General features: G+C 36.9%; 1 protein-coding gene across 1 annotated transcript in view; it reads right to left on the bottom strand.

Moving 5' to 3' along the window:
- The window catches only part of LOC150087240 (myb-related protein B-like), a 279695-nt gene extending 261615 nt beyond the window's left edge, over positions 1-18080 (bottom strand). Inside the window, exon 1 of the mRNA XM_090371905.1 lies at positions 17978-18080. Within this exon, the coding sequence (XP_090228031.1) occupies positions 17978-18006 (29 nt within the window). The 5' untranslated portion in view covers positions 18007-18080. The remainder of the gene's footprint in view (positions 1-17977) is intronic.
- Between the last annotated feature and the right edge of the window lie 2134 nt (positions 18081-20214).

The raw sequence follows: 20214 nt of genomic DNA, 5'->3' as shown, positions 1-20214 counted from the left end.
TGTCGTCTCTTTACATTGTTTAAACAGTCACTATTTTTATTTATTCTTGACCCTAAGTAATCAAATTCATCAACTTCTTTGATATCTTGCCCATTAACCTTCATCTTACTGGAATCAAGATTATCACCAATCACCGTAATTTTAGTTTTACACATATTCAGAAACAATCCTTTTTTCTTACTTGCTTCACATACTCTCCTCAGAGTTTCTTTAAGATGATCCTTGGGCGCCTCTGTAGCTAGGTGGGAAGGAGCAGCAGTGCGTAGCACACACTTCTTGATTAGACCGGGGTTTGAGCCCGTTACCACCAAATACGGAGGATGCGGAAAGGTCAGGGAATGAGCACCGCATATTCCCGGAGCAATATGGCCTTAGTTGCTAATGCTCCTAAAAACCAAATAACAAACAAACAAACAAGATGATCCTTAAAATTACAAATTAGCACAGTATCATCTGCATAACGAAAGTTGTTTATCTTCAGTCGTCCAAGTTTGATGCCAGTCTCTAAATCTTCCAAAGCTTCCTGCATGATATCTTCAGCATAAAGATTAAAAACGTGAGTGACAAAATACAGCCCTGCCCGACACCATTACCTATTGTGAAAAATTCCGTGTTTCCCAAGTTCGTTCTCACAGTTCCTTCCTGTTCCTGGTACAATAGCTTAATCAGCTGAATTATGTGGATTGAGAAACCCATAATAGTCATCGTTTCCCATAATTTCTCATGTTGAACACAATCAAATGCTTTTGCATAATCTATAAAACACAAAACGACTGGAACACTCAATTCTTTGCATTTTTCTATAATCAGTCGTAGGAACCAGATGTTTGTTTGTTATTTGGTTCTTAGGAGTATTAGCAACTAAGGCCATATTGCTCCGGGGATATGCGGTGGTCATTCCCTGACCTTTCTACATTTTCCGTATTTGGTGGTGACGGACTTGAACCCCGGGTCTAATCAAGAAGCGTGTGCTACACACTGCTGCTCCTGCCCACCTGGCTACAGAGGCGCCGTAGGAACCAGAGATCGGATGTCTGGTTCCTCTACCCCTTCTGAAACCTGCTTGCTCTTCTGGCATTTCTTTTTCAACTTTTCTTGAGATACTGTTCAATATGATTTTAAGAAGAATCTTGCTAGTTTGAGAAATTAGGCTAGTAGTCCTGTAATTTGAGCAAATTTTCAGATCTCCTTTTTTTGGTAAAGGGATGAAAATTGATTTCTTCCAATCTGATGGCCACTATCCCGTTTCTCAAATTTTTACAATCATTTTATGAAAAAACTCGACGCCCTTCACACCTGTAGCTTTAATCAATTCTGCTGGGATTTCATCAATTCCAGGTGACTTGCCTCACGTTAGTTATCTGATGGCTTTTTCGACTTCTTCTTTCAGTGGAACTGGTTGAAGATCACACTCTTGAAAAGGGGGTGGCAGATCATTAGTGCCAGCAGGTGTTCAGAAGAGCTGCTCACAGTATTCCTTCCACCTTCCTTTGATTGTGTTCTCCTTTGTTAAAATTACCCCTTTGGTGTCCTTAATTACATTAAGTTTTGTTCGGAACTTTGTCTTAAGGACTTAATAACATCATACATCTTTTTAGTGTTGTTTCAATTTCTTTACACTTTCAATTGATATAATCATGTTTGTCCTAGTTTAAACAGCGCTTGATGACTTTGCTTAATTCCTGATACCCTTCGTTTCCTTGTACAAACTAGGCTTTCGCAGTTTTTCTCTGTTCAATAAGTTTAAATAATGGTCTGGTATTGAGCCTTTGCAATCCATGAAAAAGTCTCCCTGTACAAAAATACCTCTTTATATCAAAAACTAAGCTTGTTACTCTTTCCAGCTCTTACGCTTTCCAAACCTCTAAACCGTAATCACATAGTTACCAAAACAAGGCTTCTTATAATAGAATAATTACCTCCTTGTCCTTAGTAACAAAATTTCTACACACATCACAAGTAAAACACCGTGTCTACACTGTTCAAAAACCAAGTTGGACTGTAGAATTACACCTGTCATATTTTCATTATCAACTGCTTTTGATACAGTGGCACATGGAAGACTACTGTACAAATTGGAGCAGTATGGCATTAAATGCAAGTTGCTACAATGGATAAAATGGATGGTTGAGTGGGAGAAGACAGGGTGGTTATCAATGGACACTGCTCTTCATGGACTAATGTTATTAGCGGAGCCCTCCACGGTTCGGTGTTGTTTTCAGTATTTATCAATGATACTGACAAAGGTATATCAAGGTTAAGGTCTAAATTTGCAGACGATATGAAAGTTGGCAGGTTGTTAATGACACTAATGACAGTGCACTACTGCAACAGGATTATTATTATTATTATTAGCCATATAGTGCAAGGAAGCCCGAGGCTTATGCTGCACCAGCCAAAAAAAAAATTTCTGAACTACCCCAAGAGAGAGAGAGAGAGAGAAAAAATAAAAGGGAATCATTAAGGAAGAGAAGAATGATGATATCCAGCTCAGGACCCTGGGGATCTCAAAACGTTGAGCAGAACTGACAAATGTAAAATGACAGAACTGACATTTAACAGTGACAAATGTAAAGTACTACATATGGGTAGCAGTAACTCCAGAGTAACGTATCAACTGTGTGGTACTACACTCAGGGTAGGGGAGAATGAAAAGGACTTGGGGTAATTGTGCAGTCAGATATGAAGTTTTCTGAGCAATGCAAAAAGGCTGTAAGAGTAGCTCATGGTGTCTTCTCAACGATATACGGGAAGTTTGCTAGCAGGGATAAGGGAGTGATTGTCCCCTTGTATAAGGCAATGGCCAAGCCACACCTTCAGTAATGTATACAGGTCTGGAGTCTTCATTTTAGGAAAGATGTAGAGCTGCTGGAAAGGTTACAGAGAAGGGCAACGAGATTGGTGAGTGGAACAAAGGTTTGGTGTTACCAAGAAAGGCTTAAGTTCTGTAAATTGAAGCTTCTGGAGACGATGCACCTGCGAGGTGATCTAATTGAGGTGTATAAAGCCTTGAATGGATTGAGCAAGCTCAATGCTAATGGGATTCTTCCTCAGATTGCTCACCTGAGGGGGCAAAAATTCAAATCGAATAAAGACAATTGTAGAATATTATTATTATTATCAATTTATTTCTCTGTTGAAGAGACACCCCTGGGACAGCCATTGGCTAGAGGGGTGAGACTTACATTCTAAGGTGTGAAGCAGACCCATGAGCAAAAGGTTACAAAGTACATGGGACATTCACCCTGAAAGGCTGAATACAGAATTTTGGAATACATGAGTAATTGATTTTAAAATAGAATATTTAAATTTTTGGCATCTTTGAACATCATAAAATATTTAAAATTTTGACATCTTAGGTTGGCATCTAGAATACTGAGAATATATAGTTAAAAGAGATCAAAATTAAATGCAGTTTTTGAGCCGAGTGGCTGTGCACTACAGTTGCACGAGACAACAGGATTCAGCAAAGACTTGCAAGATGTAGGCTTTTTCGTTACAGAGCTTTTCCGGTTAAATTCTTAGTTGACTGAAGAGTTCTATTGTGTTTGCTGGAAAAAAGCAACTTAGGCTGTCCAGATTTTTTAAGTTGCTTTGAAGAGGATGTCTTGTTTCAGCGATCCTGGTGGCTTCTTGACGAGAGTGAAACAAGCCGTCAATACTGGGAGTGCCTAATCTTCCTGTTAGCAGTTGGGCTAATGTGAAAATGTTTCTTGTGTTAATTGTATGTTTCCAGGGAGGAATGCTGAGATTGGAAAGTAGGATGGTAATCCTACTCGGTGATTCGAGTAGGATGGTAATCCTACTCGAATCACCCATTTACTATCTAGAGATAGTAAATGGGTGATTCGAGATCCTGTTCAGCCATCTCAAGAGCCAGTATTCAATACTTAGGAAAGCTTTCAGGTTGCTCGGTGGGGCAGAGGACCAAATCTGTGAAGCATACAGTGGGATGAGAAATATACATTTCAGGATATACTTTTTAACAAGATCTGGGTTTCTAATGCCAATTAACTCATGTTTGGCAGAAAAGAGCACTGCATATGTTTTTTTCTTCAATGTAATCAAAGTGCTTGGAGAATGTTAGTCCCTCATCCCATTTTAGGCAAAGGCCTATGTGTGATTTAACCTTTGTAAATTTGCATCTGCTTACCAGCATAGAGATATTGTTCTTGCTCTTTTTCTTTGTAATTGTCATCTGGGCAGATTTGCTTGGGTTTAAAAGTAGTCCAATACAGTAAAGGTAATGCTCCAGTTCATTTACTGTGTTATTGGCTTGTTGATTTGTTTGCTTAACTTGTTGTAGATCTTTAGATTTGACAAAGAATTTCAGGTCATCAGCATATGTAATAAAGTCGTCTTTATGGGATGCAAAAAATGGTTCCAGAGCTGCAGCAAATAACAGTGAGGAGATAACGGCTCCTGTGACACTCCCTGCGAAATGGAGTAATGTGCAATAAAATTGTCATTACAGATTATGAGGTGTCTTTCCTTCAGAATGTTACATAAAATCTTCAGGAGATTGCCTTGTAGCAGAAAGATAAAATTTGTTCCAGAGCCATTATCGAGATATTGTCAAAAGCTGCAGATATGTCTAGGAAGATAATATTGAGCTGTTCCTTATTGTTGAGAGGTTTCTGCATCCGGAAAAGGGTCTCAAGGAGATTTGTGACGGTTGATCTTCCCGATAAGACGGAGTGTAGGTGCAGAGGATGATGCCCACAGCAGCGTTGGGTGAGAGAAGGGTCTTCTCAAAAATTTTCAAGATGGTGCAACTTATGGCTATGGGTCTATAGTTTTTACCGTTTTTTGGTGTCTTTATTTTGGGAATGGGCCTGACTATGTAGCTGTTCCATATACAGGGGAGAGTACCTTTTTGAATGATTTCATTGAAAGTGTGCTGCAACACCTCAATAATGTAAGGGCTGCTGATTTTTGCCATGAAAAGAGGGAAGTTATCAGGACCAGCAGTTGCTTTATTAGGAAGTTCATTTATGGCTTTCATGAGGTTTTCTTTGGTAACTGTGATGATTGTTAGAGGTGTCTTTCTTAGTAAGTTTGAAACGGATTCTTCTTTTTCTGCAATTCAGTGAAGGAGGTCAGTTATTCTCTTCCTGTTTTCTTCGGTTACTAATTTGTTGGGTGCGAGAGGTTGTCCAAATGTCTTCTTGGACCATTCGGTAAAGACCTCAGCAGTCACAAGACCCTTTTTTCTGTTGTCGCCAATGATCCTTTTTCCTTGTTTGAGCTTTGATAATACAGATGCGTAACGTGCTTGTCTTTTCAGCTTTATAAAGTGAGCACACTCTTTTTTGTACAGAATGTCCTGTCTTCAGCCACTTCCTGTAAAGTCTTTGCTTTTTACAAAGACATATTTTATCTGTGAATTAAACCAGTTTTTGGATTTCCCAGTTATCCTTGTGACCCTCAATGCTCCTTCACAGGCAATTTTTGTGAGCTTTAGGGCCAGTAGCTGGAGAGCTTCCTCTGCCGGCTTCATGTTTAGTTCTTGCCATTTGTATTCTCGAAGTTCTTTGAGGATGATATTTGGCTTGATATATTTTAAAGAAAAGATTGTTCTGTGCATGCCATTAAAATTTCCGCCGTCCCTCTGATTGGTTCCAGCAACATTGAGTATGGTCTCTACAGCTATAGGATTGTGGTCTGACTTAAAGCGAAACAAGTTGTCTGCTAATCTAATGCTAAGTGTATTGTAATAGACATCTAGCTGTTGATTCCCTCTAGTTGCTGGAGTAACCAGCTGTTTCAGATTTAGTTGTCTGATTTCTTTTTGCATCGGTAAGTTTTGGAATCAGCATGTTAACGTCTCCTGACACGATCGTATCTACAGCTGGATTGAGGTTAACGGTAAGCCATGCAAGGAGTTCATTTCTTGAATCTCTGGTGTGCTCAGGAGGCAAGTATATAAGACAGATTTGTAACTTTATTTTCCCATTGAAAAAGGTAGCACGGGTGGCTTCAAAATTATCTGATTTGGAGAGGAAACTGATATTCATCTTTATACAGGATCACGTGCAGAAATTTGCCTTTAGCCAGCGGGTGGTTGATAGTTGGAACAAACTTCCATCTGTTGTAGTGGAGGTCAGCAACTTAAATAATTTCAAGACAGAAATAGACAAACATTTGGAGTGAATGGATGAGTGAAATAATGGGAAGGGTTTTTTTTTTTTTTTTTTTTGGCTGATGTCTACACTGTTGAAAAAAGCAAGTTTGTAGAATTACACATGTAATATTTTCATTATCAACTAGGTTAAGTTTGTTGCCAGTCAAATAATAAGATAATTTGGAATTACTATTATCAAAATACAGAGTCCACATTTCCCAAGTATTGTACTCTGCCATTTTCCAGACCAAATGAACAATTTAACTAGGTTTGTTGAAGCTATACAACTTGGTTACTATCATTCACTACCCTCCCAACCTTTGTATCATCAGCAAACAATGATACAAAACCAAGGCTTGGATGCACCATCGCCATTCCAGTTCGTCACATACATTGGTAACGTCATGTACAGATGTTGTCTTCTGCTCTAAAATCTTGGCAAATGTTCCATTTCTAGCAATGAATCTCAAAACTTTTTCAGTCTTTAGATGGTCTTGTTTGTAACTCCGTTTTGGCATTTGCTGGCTTCAATCCTGTGAAATTCTAATTGACACCCTAGTCCAGAGCAATAGCATTTACAAACACCCTTTCATCCACCATACTAGCAATATCAAAATATCAATACAATGTCAAAATTATTCTTTTCATCCAAATCCTTTGTGACAACTCATAGTAGCTTATAATTTCCATTAACAAATCTATGCTATTTTTTCATATAATTCCATTCCTGTCCAGATGGCCTGCAGCACATCTCTATTGTGGATTCCATAATCATACCACAGTATGATTCCATATTTAAACTTAAGTCTGTAATTAGCCATTTTGCCCATGCAACCACTTCTGTAATGTATAATAAGCAAGAGTTAGATAAACTGTCCTTGTGCTTCATTTAAAATATTGCTGGATAAATCCCATAAAATATTCATGTCCTTTTCACATTTTTGTAAGTTTTATTCACAAATTTATCTTCAGTGAACACATAATTCTCTATTCCCCAATACCTGTTATCTGACCAATAGCACTCTCAAGCCTAAAAGAATGCTCAGTGTAAATACTGATGCAAAAAAATTTACTTCATCAGCTATCCTTTCAGGGCCAGTGACAATCCCAAAGGTAACCTACAGTGAGTCAATGTGATTCAGTCCCTTCCTTCTAGTAATCACATATGCAAAAAATTCTTTATTACTGCTCTTTGCCAATGTCTTTTCAAAATGTGCCTTAGTGTGTTTTACTTCCCAAGTAACTTTATTACAGATTAACTTATACTAGTCATAGTGTTTAGTGTCTCTTGATAATTTATATCTGATTCAGTGTTATCAATTTTGATCCATAAGATGATATAATCTGTAATCTTCCATCTCTTCTTCCTCCTTTGTGTATTATACATATTGCCTGCTGTATATATAGCAGACATAGACTTCCACTCCCTCATTTGTTTAATTATTCTGAATATATTAGCTGTCAATTTTTCTTGTGCTTGAATTGCACAGTTCTCTGCCTGTATACCGACAACAGAGTAGTCCAGTATGATATATAGGAGTAACCTAAAAAGTAATGCTTCCATTTTTTTCAAAGAAAATTTTTAATAGTATATTGTATTTCCAGTTTTGTGCAGACAAATGTAGACACCTTTACTACTTATTCTATCCTGTGTGTCAACTTTTTTTTGTCTGTGGGTTCATTTTTCCTTTCTTTATTTATTTATTTTGACAAAGTACAACTAAAGTTACCTCTAACCACCTTTTTTAAAGCTTGTCAAGATTTTAAACTTAATTGTTGTGCTACATACAAAGAATCAAATTAAAGCTAATTTATTATTGATATGCAAAAAATTAGCAAATTCAAAAAAATATAATATTTTTTTAGCTTTCAACTGTTTACAGTCTACAGTTGAAATCACAGGAAGGAATTATTATTATTAGCCATATGGTGCAAGGAAGCCTGAGGCTTTTGCTGCACCAGCCAAAACAACAACAACAAATTTCTGAGAGAGAGAGAGAGAGAGAGAGAGAGAGAGAGAGAGAGAGAGAGAGAACAAGAGTCAGAAGTAGAAGGGGAATCACCAAGAAAAAGAAGAATGATGATATCTAGCTCAGCTTGACCCTTGGTGTGCCAAGCCCATACTCACCAGATGTGAGCCCCTTGTATCACACTGTTATTAAGTGTGATAGCATTTTTTACTACGATTTACTCATTTACAATCAATGAAATCAAATGAATACTATTCCTCAGAGAATAATAAAAGATCACAAAACATTGTACATCAGATTTATGGATTTTGAAAAAGCTTTAGACAGAGTCAACCATGGGAGAATGCTCAATGTGCTTAAGATGAGAGTTGAGGGAAATGACTTAAGAATTACAACAAACCTATACCAAGAACAAAAGGCAACTTTCAGAATAAATAAAATGGCAGTGGTTAGAGGTCAAACGCGACATAAGACAAGGCTGTTTGTGGTCACCCTCCTTCTTCAACTTATATAGTGAAGAATTAATTTTGGAATATTTAGAGGACATTAAAGGCATAAGAATAGGTGGAACTAATTTCGATAGAATTAGATATGCTAATTTAATTAGAATAAATGGAAGGCTAGTAAATCAAGTGAAAGATAGATACCATGGAAGTTTAACAACAGTAGATGGAAGGGGCACCAAAGAAATTTGTTCAAGAATTGGAATTATTATTATTATTATTATTATTAGCCATATGGTGCAAGGAAGCCTGAGGCTTATGCTGCACCAGCCAAAAAAAAAAAAAAAAAAACTCCCCGATTTACCCTGAGAGAGAGAGAGTCAGAAGTAGAAAGGAATCACCAAGAAAGAGAAGAATGATGATATCCAGCTCAGGACCCTGGGTTTGCCAAGCCCATACTCACCAGATGTGAGCCCCTGGGGTGTTGGGATGGCAAAGGCAGCTTTCTGGAAACACAAAGAACTAATGAGAAGGAATATGAATAGGGAAATAAAATTAAAGATGTTGAGATGCTATGTATGGTCAATCTATCTTCTTATATGGGTGTGAAACTTGTTTCTGACAAAAGAAAGCAAAGTTACGATCAATGCTTTTGATACGTGGTGTGCTTGAAGAATGCCGAGAATTAAATGGACTGATAAGATTAGGAACAAAGGAGTTCAGAGAAGAATAGGAAATGACTACAGCTTATTGAAAGAAGTGATGAAAGGAAGTGAATGTATGCTGGACATATTATGAGAGGGTCCTCTGGAAACAGACTAGTTACAGCACTAGAAAGATGGACAGAGAAAGAGAAATAACAAGGGAGGTCAAAAAGAGAATGGCTAGATGACTTAAAGAAATCGTACAACAGGAAGAAATACTTTGATCTGAAGAGACTTGCCCAAGACAGAAAGCTTTGGCAAATTATGACTACGAACTTTTGACATGGAGACCACACCTGATGATGACGAAATCAAATGAAAGCTAATACCAACTTTGTGGTTCATTTGAATCCTATTCAATAGAGGCTTACTTAATTTTTAATAGAGAAACTGTAGTAAAAAAAATTACTCTAGGAAGCACCGAAAGCTACCCTACATCGAACATAACATTTGATTGAAAGTAAAATTATTTATAGAAAGGACTTATAGTACCAATTATTTTCATCATTAAGTTTTAAAAAGAGCTATGCTTTTTACAGTATTCACCTCTTAATCCATATGGTTTGATGATATAGAATTTAAAGTGATTATTATTATTATTATTATTATTATTATTACTAGCCATATAGTGCAAGAAAGTCTGAGGCTTATGCTGCACCAGCTAAAAAAAAATTTCCAAGTTACCCTGAGAGAGAGAGAGCGAGAGAGAGAGTCTGAAGTAGAAGGGAATCACCAAGAAGAGAAAAATGATGATATCCAGCTCAGGAACCTGGGTGTGCCAAGCCCATACTCACCAGATGTGAGCCCCTGGGGTTATAGTAAAATAAAATTAAAAAGGCCCCAAGGAAAAGGAGTGCACTACTCTTTTCTCAGGTTGTCATACATAATTAAAACTGATTTGCAAAATTCAGTTGGCAATCACAGTTTTAATTATGTATGACAACCTGAGAAAAGAGTAATGCACTCCTTTTTCCTTAGGGCATTTTTAATTTTATTAATTAAGAAAATTAATTTTCTTTAATCAGGGCATTTTAAGTTCCATGTCTTCAAACCATACGGATTAAGAGGTATAGTAAAAAGCATAAGCTCTCACTAAAACTTAATGAATCATTTGATTGAAAGAGTAAATTAGGAAATAGGAGATGATCAAAATTACACTCCACACCCCACAAGTGACTAGTAATGGATTAAATTAATTTTTTACTACCATAAAATTAGCTCACTACAGACAGCATATGCAAGAAACAAGGAATTCACAATAACAGTCATTTATAAACTAAGCAACAAATGTATTACTAAAACATAGCACAGCTATAAGGAGGTTGTTTACAGTTTGCACTTAAAAAAAAAATCTCTAAAGAAATACAAGTTATATGCAGTCAAGAAAATTAGCATGCTATATTTAGCTGCATCATTATGTAATTAATGATAAATCATTACTTTAAAGTCTATACCAGGGATCACCAACTATTTCCTGCACCATGCCACATATTATGCTGGAAATGCCTTGCATTCTACTTTGGGCTAGATCCAGAAGCTACTAGAATCAATAATCTTCTCCCAACCTTACTGATTCACACCTAGTACCACTAAATGTTTTCAGTAATAAAATAATTTTACGCTAAGTGCTTATAATAAAAAAAGCTAAAACAATTTTATGTTTAAAAATTAAATTTAATATGGATTAACAATTGAATGTTACAGAATTGATATTATAAGGAGCTCACTAATTCCCCTTCTTACCATGAAGTAATTTAACACTAAAAAGGCAGTAAAATATGAAACCCATCATGTTGAAACTAGTTCATAATTCCTGAAAATAAAAGTGAAATTTAAACTAGATGTAGTTATCTTAATTTCTGATTTTTAAAATCATAAATTTTTATATTATGTTTTTTCCCAAATCAAAAGGCAAGCCACTGATAAGGGCTGCACTAGCCACCACATGTAGGCAAGATGCAAGTTGACCACACCTGATCTATATATTTACCCATGTTCCTTTTAATCAACAAATGTGATTAAAAGGAACACTGGCAAAGTTAAACCTTTACTATTACTAAGCAGAACCTTGTTAAATAAAAACATGTTTAATTTATGCTGTGCTATTTAATCAGTCTATTTTTTTTGTGCATCTATATACAGATAATGTGATTTATTAAAAATAAATCACATTATTGTATTAAATCTTAAAACTGTTTTTGTTTTCATCTATATTTTGGCTGGTGGACAACTAAGCTGAATTCACAAAGTTTTTAGGACGAACAAATGAATTTCTAGAGAAGCAAAGCTGTCCTACATGGCTGAAAAAAGGTTTGTGTAGCTGAGCTAAGAAGAAATTGACTAAATGCATCTGAAACAAAGAAAGAGGTGTTTTAAAACAATCTGTCAAATTCAATCTAACATTTGTAAACTGGCTCAGTCACAGCAATTTCATGAATTCCACTGAAATATGAGCATTTAGTACAAATTTTTAAAATAAAATAGATATATGATTTAATAAAAATTTTATTATCAATATTTTATCAATGCTTTCTCTCTATATATATATATATTACAGTTATATAAATATAACTGTAATATTATGTTACAATAAAAAGAAATGGAGGTATGCCAGTAGTGTGGCAAACCAGTAGAACGAAGAATATACAATCAACGTGTTGTTTTTGCATTTTTGCTACCACTGATGTCTGCTATACTATCCTTTTTTTATTTTCACTTTTTTTTTTTATTTTTGCGCCTAATTTTACATGCATTTGGATTTAATTAAAATTATATATTTATATTATAATAAATATGACAAATAAAAATAAATTATATCCACTTTATTTAACTTTCCAATGTTTTATCTGTTTTTACTCTTTAATACAATCTCTTATATCAATTTAAGAATTAGTTGCTGCTTTGCGCGATACTATTCTTTAAATTACACCCATTTCTGTTTTTCAGTCTTTAGATGGTCTTGTTTGTAACTCCATTTTGCCATTTGCTGGCTTCAATCTATAGACAATAAAAATCTACAGATTTTTTTTTTCTTGTGGCCTTTAGTATTGCCTGCATTGGCCGTTGTTTCTGTTGTTTGGTTTTTAGGAGCATTAGCAACTAAGGCCATATTGCTCCGGGATATGCGGTGGCCATTCCCTGACCTTTCCGCATCCTCCGTATTTGGTGGTGACGGGCTCGAACCCGGTCTAATCAAGAAGCGTGTGCTACGCACTGCTGCTCCTTCCCACCTGGCTATGGTGGCGCCTGCTTGCATTGGCATGTATATTATTATTATTATTATATATATATAAATAAAGTTAAATTATTGAGAGGACCAGAATAGGCCAATTTTCAATAATAATCAATGTCAATAAAAAAGGCGCCGAAATATGTCGATAATGTCGAAAATATGTCGATAAAAAAGTCGCGAATTAGGGTTGAATGTGAAAGTGTCTGCAATTCTGCCCAGACACGATAGGATGAAGTATATGATGAGAGCCTTGTCGATCAATACGTCCCTGGAGAGATTGTGCAAGGCTCAAGGGGTAGAATTTTTTTCAGCCTGATCTGCGCTTGTTGGCGGGAGAGACTGCTTCTACAAAGATGGGGTACACTTAAATAGAAAAGGTGCAAGAATATTTGTTGATGCTATTGAGGCAGTGTTAGGTGGGTCGGAAAACTGCTAGCTTGGAGGGATACACAGACTAAAAGGTTAACAGTGGCCGCAGGCAAAAGCAAAAGTGATTCTTGCACTGCTTCTATTAGAATGAGCAGCAGCCTGGAAAGTAAGGCAATGGAGATTTCCAGGACTGCTGGGAGTCATAGTGGAACAAATAAATACATGGGCTGTGTCAGGGTAACTAAGAGAAGAAACAGGTGCATGTATACTTGCATGTACTCCAATGCTAAGAGTATAGTTAATAAATTTGATGAGCTTGAAGTGCTAGTCAAGACATCAAAGGCAGATATTGTTGGGATATCAGAGACATGGTGCCACTCAGATATAAGCAGTGCAGAATTGGAATTTGGGGAGTACAATGTGTACAGGAAGGATAGGAAGGGAGAAGGGGTTATACTGTTAGTTAAGAAACACAAAATCTAAGGAAGTGCATAAAATATAAGGAAGCCTATGGCAGATATAAAGTAATCTGTAATCAAGTCACAAAGGAGGTTAGGCAGGCAAAGGCAGATTACGAGAAATCCTTGGCAACGGATGCGAAGGAAAACAGCAAAGAGTTCTTTGCTTATGTAAACTCTAGAAGGAAAGGGATGAATCAGATTGGACCACTTGGGTTGACTACTGATGATCATGCTCAGGTAGCTGATAAACAATGAGTATTTTGTATATACATTCACACATGAGGGGAGTGCCAGAACTTTATTAAACTCTAACAGGGAGCTAAGTGATTTTGTAATACCTGAGAGCAAAGTGGAGGAGAAATTGTTGAAGTTAAACACAAAAAATGCACCTTGTTAACGATAGTATGCTACTCCAACTGGATCTAGATAAGTTGGGCAAATGGGCTGAGAACTGGCAACTGAAGTTTAAACATTGACAAACGCAAAGTACTGCATATGGGTAGCAACCGAAGAGAAACATACCAAGTGTATGGTACTACACTCAGGGAAGTGGAAAGTGAAAAAGACCTGGGGGTAATTGTGCAGTAAAATATGAAGTTTTCTGAGCAGTGCAGACGGGCTGCCAGGACAGCTCATGGAGTCTTGTCAATGATATATAGGAATTTTACTAGCAGGTACGTGATTATCCCGTTATACAAGGCAATGGTTAGGCCACACCTAGAGTACTGTGTACGGGTCTGGAGGCCTCATTTTAGGAAGGATTTAGAGTTGCTAGAATGAGTACAAAGAAGGGCAACAAAATTGATGAGGGGAACAAAGGGGTGCTCTTACGAAGAAAGGTTTAAGTTCTGCAAATTGCAGCACCTGGAGAGTAGGCACCTGCAAGTTGATCTGATTGAGGTGTATAAGGCCTTGAATGGGTTGAGCAAGCTGAATGCTGATGGGATTCTTCCTCTTCCTCAGATTATGAACCTGAAGGGTCACGGATTCAAATTGAGGAAAGACAGTTGTAGAATAGATGTACTGAAATTTGCCTTTAGTCTTTGCCTACTGTCCATCCTCAATTTCAATTTATGCCCCCGTAGGTTCGTAATCTGAACAAGTGGAAGAATCCCATCAGAATTCAGCATGCTCAACCCATTCAAGGCCTTATACAGCTCAATCAGATCACCTCGCAGGAGCCTAGTCTCCAGCTGCTGCAATTTGCAAAACTTAAGCCTCTCCTGGTAAGAGGATCCCTTCTTTCTCCTCACCAATCTTGTTGCCCTTCTCTGTACACACTCAAGGAAATCTACATCTTTCCTAAAATGAGTCCTCCAGACCTGCACACAGTACTCAAGGCGTGGCCTGACCATTGCCTTATACAGAGGGACAATCACCTCCTTTTCCCTGCTAGCAAAATTCCTGTATATCATAGACAACACCCCATGACTTTCCCTGGCAGCCTGTCTGCATTGCTCAGAAAACTTCATATCTCACTGCACAATTACTCCCATGTATTTATCATTTTCTAGCACCTTATGTGTAGTACCACACAGTTGGTACATTTCTCTGGGGTTACTTCCACCCATATGCAGTACTTTGCATTTTTCAATGTTAAACTTCAGTTGCCACTTCTGAGCCCATCTGCCCAAAATTTCTAGATCCTGTTGCAGTAACACACTGCCATTACTGTCATTAACAACCCTGATAACCTTTGTATCATCTGCAAACTTCGATACTAAGCCTGATATATCTTCATCAATATCATTGATAAATATACAAAACAACAGTGGACCCAACACCGAACCCTGTGGTACTCCACTAATAACATTAGTCCACGAAGAGCAGCACCTATTGATTACCACCCTCTGTCTTCTCCCACTCAACCATCTTTTTATTCATTGTAGCAACTTACCCTTAATATCATTCTGCTCCAATTTGTACAGTAGTCTTCCATGCACAACAGTGTCAAAAGCTTTCCTGAAATCCAAGTAGATGATATCAAAATTATTTTTTGTATCCAGTTCCTTTGTAACCACATCATAATAACCAATCAAATTTGTCAGACAAGACTTTCCCTTATCAAACCCATGCTGTGTCTGAATTATTGCTGCAGTCTTGTCTAGATGATCCTGCAATGCATCTTTAACCAGTGACTCCATTATTTTACCTGGAACAGAAATTAAACTAACTGGTCTATAATTACTCGTGTCACTCTTCGATCCCCCTTTGTGAAGTGGAGACACATTTGCACATCTCCAGTCCGTGGGACCTCCCCTGAGTTCAAGGATGCTCTCATAATTATGGCTAAGGGTTTGCTTACTTCCTTTGCCGCCTCCTTTAATATAATAACGTTCTGTCAATCGAATAAACAAAAACTATGCTGACAGCATGCAGTACAAACGGAATTTAATGAAGCATGATCTCAAGAAACCAATCAGTAATAAAGTATACGAAGGGCTAAGTAAGGCCTACGAATTTGCATATCGAATATTTGCAATGATTATGGGAGCCCATACCAAACAGAAACAATGGTAAAACAGCTTGATAAAAACTGACATCTGATATTAAAAAAAAACTATATATATATATACACACACGCACACGGACGTAGTTTGGATAACATCTTCAATAATATAGATATCTGGATCGTTATTATATTAACCTAGTTTATTATTATAAGAAATGAATGAAATTAAATTAGTTTTATTAATGAAAATAAGCATCTGCAATTTTATTCTAGCCTTTCAAATAAAACAATCTTTAATGTAGCAACTATAGTGATATTTTAAATTAGTGAACCAACCTTATATCCCAACTTAGAAATCTAGCCTGCTTTACATCAGAATTATCCTTTCAAGTGATAAGTTTCCCCCAAAATTATAATTTGCCATTTCCCTCAATTGCATCATAATCTTGTCATATATATATGACAAGATTTAATACTGCTTCGAAAATTTCTTAGCCATTATTTTAATAATAATAATAATAATAATATGAGTAAAAATCTGATGCTTGTATAAAATAAACGTATTCCTCCCACACACAACATCCTGATATTCAAAATGTTTTTCAGTTCATGCCTGACTGCTCCAAAATAAAAAACCAAAAAAAAAAATGATGGCAGTGGATTTCTCGGACTTTTGGCTTTAAACAATGCACAGGAAAAGCAGTCGCCATTCATAACAATAGGGATTCATTGATTGTATAAGGCGAAAGAAACAAAGAAAATCTAAAACCGATTACAGGAAGAACTGAGTACAAAAATTACACTTCCGACACCGGATGTGTTCAAAAATATAAAGATTTTAAAAATTCCGTATAATTTTTAAAATCTAGCAATGTGTGCACTCAGCAGCAATACTACAGGCACGAAAGAATAACTTAACTTTTTAGGCATACCGAAAGCACTAAAGTAGTATCTCATCCATTAAACACCAATCAAATTTAGAAAAGTATTCTCTACGTTTACGTATACTATCGGAAATATTACTGAGCAATTATGTCTCAAATCACGCAGAAATAACTGAAAAGTGCCAGTTTAGAAATGCTTTATGTTGAATCAGTAATGGAAAAGCCATGAGTTGCGAACCACGTATGCAGGATGGTTTCACAGATTAATATTTACTAATCTGTGGGATGGTTTCTCCACTTTTTCACTTTGCGAGATCCACATACATCTACATCTTTGTCCGAGCCAGGCTAACTCATTCTGCACTTCATAATGCCTCTCAGTCCCGGCATTATTGATGGAATTAGAACCCAGACCTACTCAAACAGTGAAGAACGCATCAACGGAAACCTCCTCACTTTTGTAAATTAACTTAAAAACATCGAAACTAACACTGTATGAGAAATAAAAAAAAAAGGAGGATGGGAAACGATAACTATTAAATACCCCAAGCTGTTCATTAATAGTTGGCTATATTAACTGTCAACAAAAATATGCGCTCTAGCATTTAATCCAATGATTTCCACTCATATGTAAACCATTAACATTATATATATATACTGTATATATATATATTTTTTTTTATTGCTAATAATTCTGAGGAACCGGCCATTCTGGTAATAAAGGGATAAAACCTGATAACTCAAACCAGTTATGATCCTACAAACGATATGCACCTGGTATAATGAAAAGGTTGAAACTGAGCAATATTATTATTTTTTTCAGATTCTTCTACTATAAATGTATTACCGATCAGAATAAAACTTTATTTATAGTGATGTCATTAATTTAAAAGCATAATATAAAATAAATTCTTTTAAAAATATATTTAATTGTATTATACAAGACAGTTATGCAACCGGTAATGTTCAAGGTGTCTTCAAGATGTGGATCTTTAATACATCACAATTAAGTTGAAAGGTCATTTCACCCATATCTACAAACTATTACGTAAAATTACTCATAATAGCCCTATTAATTTACCTTTTTTTTTTCCCCAAGATGTTTCAATCGTTCGAAAAATTTATTACTTGCAAATTTCATATAATCCTCTCCAAAAAAGGGTATTAACTGGAAAAATGTTTCCAGTAGGAGCATGAAGCCATAATCGGCATTGTAGTGAACTGCGTGTGTCTGTGTATAACCCCCCATCACTAATGTAAACAAAACCCCAACAAAGGCGCAAAACATTCGGTTCTACTTCTAGCACGCACCATACAGCAGAAATAGTTAAAACTTACCGAAAAGGCTTCGTCGTCGATCGTGGCATGATTAATGCAAACCCATAATTTTCATCTTTCCATATATTTATTTCTCACTGTGGAAAATTACCTTGAGAGAATTAACTCCAGTTGCAAAAATCACCAGATGATAACTACTTATCTTTGCCAATGGCGGCGAGCTCAAAATCGCGCGCCATTCACTTCTACACAGATCACGAGGATGTTTCCATTGGATACACAGAACGGAGTGTTCTTTGCCATTGGCAGAATGAATACGCACTTCACTGCCGCCTATAAAATATCTCATTAAAATACAGTATTTAAAAATCGAAGTAACAATTTACCTTAAAAAATTACTGTTCATCCTAATCATTCATAAAAAAATATTAAATAAAATTTAATAGAAAATGCATAGTAATCTTTAGATTATCGTTGGTAAGAACTTCTTTTCACAAGCGAATTGTAAAATAAAGTGAACAACATATCAAAGTACAATACTTTAAAGCAAATGAAAAAAATGAGATAATCTTCCCAACTATAAAGCTTTTTGTCAGGACTCTTTTTAGATAGAATACAGCGCTTCCTGACAAATTTAAATCTAATTTTATTTAATGAGCTCGTCCTCCACACACCAGGTGGAAAAGGCCCGGGTTCGAATCCCGTCGATGACGCCAGGAACTTTAATGGGCTCTTTTCACTCCGCGGCTGAGTTAGTCGGCCTCAGGGGTAAATAGCAAGGTTTTTTTCCTCCATAAACGGGTTTTTTTTCGCCCAGCAAAACAGAAAAATCAACTAGAGAACACACGGAATTTATAAACACAATACATATATGGGAGAAATTCTGGGTGACCCTAAAATGTAATTGTTTTTTTATTTATTTATTTAATGAGCATTATTATTATTATTATTAATAGCCATATGGTGCAAGGAAGTCTGTGGCTTATGCTGCACTGGCCAAAAAAAGTTTTACCAGTTACCCTGGGAGAGAGAGAAATTACCAAGAAAGAGAAGAACGATGATATCCAGCTCAGGTCCCTGGGTGTGCCAAGCCCATACTAACCAGATGTGAGCCCCTGAAATTATAATTGAGACTGTTTGATGCATTGTTAATTATAATAACGGTGATTTAAATGGCACTGATAATGTAATATACAGGAAATAATAATATACACTTCCAAGCGTTTTGCTCTGCCAAAATATTAGAGACTCGGACAATCGGATTTGGAGCGCTGCCAGTAAAGTATAAATGGAACAGCCTGTTATTCTAGTACTAGCATATACACTGGTGTGCAAAACTTAAGGACCACCACTATTTCTAAAGGTTACAGCCACAAAATCTTTACTTAAGGTACTCTTTACTGATTAGAGTAGAAATGCTTCAGAATATCTGACTTTCCAGCGATTCTGGAAGTCAGCTATCCTGGGGAGAGGTTGGCACACGGTATCACCCCGCAAACATCACTGAAAGGGATCGATATGGCGACGAGGTGTTCTCGTCTGGGGAGGCGTTATCTTGGATGGACATACACAACTCCAGATACTGGAAGGCGGTACTGTAACTGGTGCACGCTACTGTACTGGGGTAATCCTTCCCCATGTGCGTCTGTTCCGAGTTGCCATTGGCCCCGAGTTTGTGTTTATATCCATAAACACGATGATAACGCCACACCTCATCGCACTGCAGCTGTTGATATGCTTTTGGAAAGTGAGGACAATGTTCTTATGGATTGGCCTGCTCGTTCTATCGATCTAAATCCCATCGAACACATGTGGGACGCTCTGGGGAGACGACTAGCTGCACGTCCATACCCACCAGAAAATGTTCACCAGCTGAAGATGGCGCTGACAGAGGAACGGACGATGTTACCGCAAGAACTTATCAAAAACATTGTTCTAAATATGGACAGGTAGTGCAAAGCCTGCGTCATCGATAGGGGTGGCCATATCTCCTACTGAGGACTGCCTCTTTCCTTTGTTCCATCTTTAGCAGTGATGCATCTGTATCATGGCAGCCAGTACTATGTTGCCATTTTTGAAAAAAGTTACTCTGTACCGTTTTGTTTCTGTTGTTGTTTCCTTCATCATTTCTGTACCTCACGCGGTTCCTTTGGTATGCTTTTCCCATAGCCAGGTCACTTCTATGAGAAGCTACAGGTGAAAACCTGACTGGTCCTTAAATTTTGCACACCAGTGTAGCACAGTGGGTATATTATTGCCCTACATGATTAATCCCCGAGTTGGAGTCCCGTCAGTTG

The sequence above is a fragment of the Mastigoproctus giganteus genome, chromosome 4 (assembly GCF_048544385.1).
Source record: "Mastigoproctus giganteus isolate SK-2022 chromosome 4, ASM4854438v1, whole genome shotgun sequence".
In the NCBI taxonomy this organism is placed as follows: domain Eukaryota; kingdom Metazoa; phylum Arthropoda; class Arachnida; order Uropygi; family Thelyphonidae; genus Mastigoproctus; species Mastigoproctus giganteus.
Note: the sequence above shows the minus strand (reverse complement) of the source record. Positions and strands in the feature narration are given on the sequence as shown.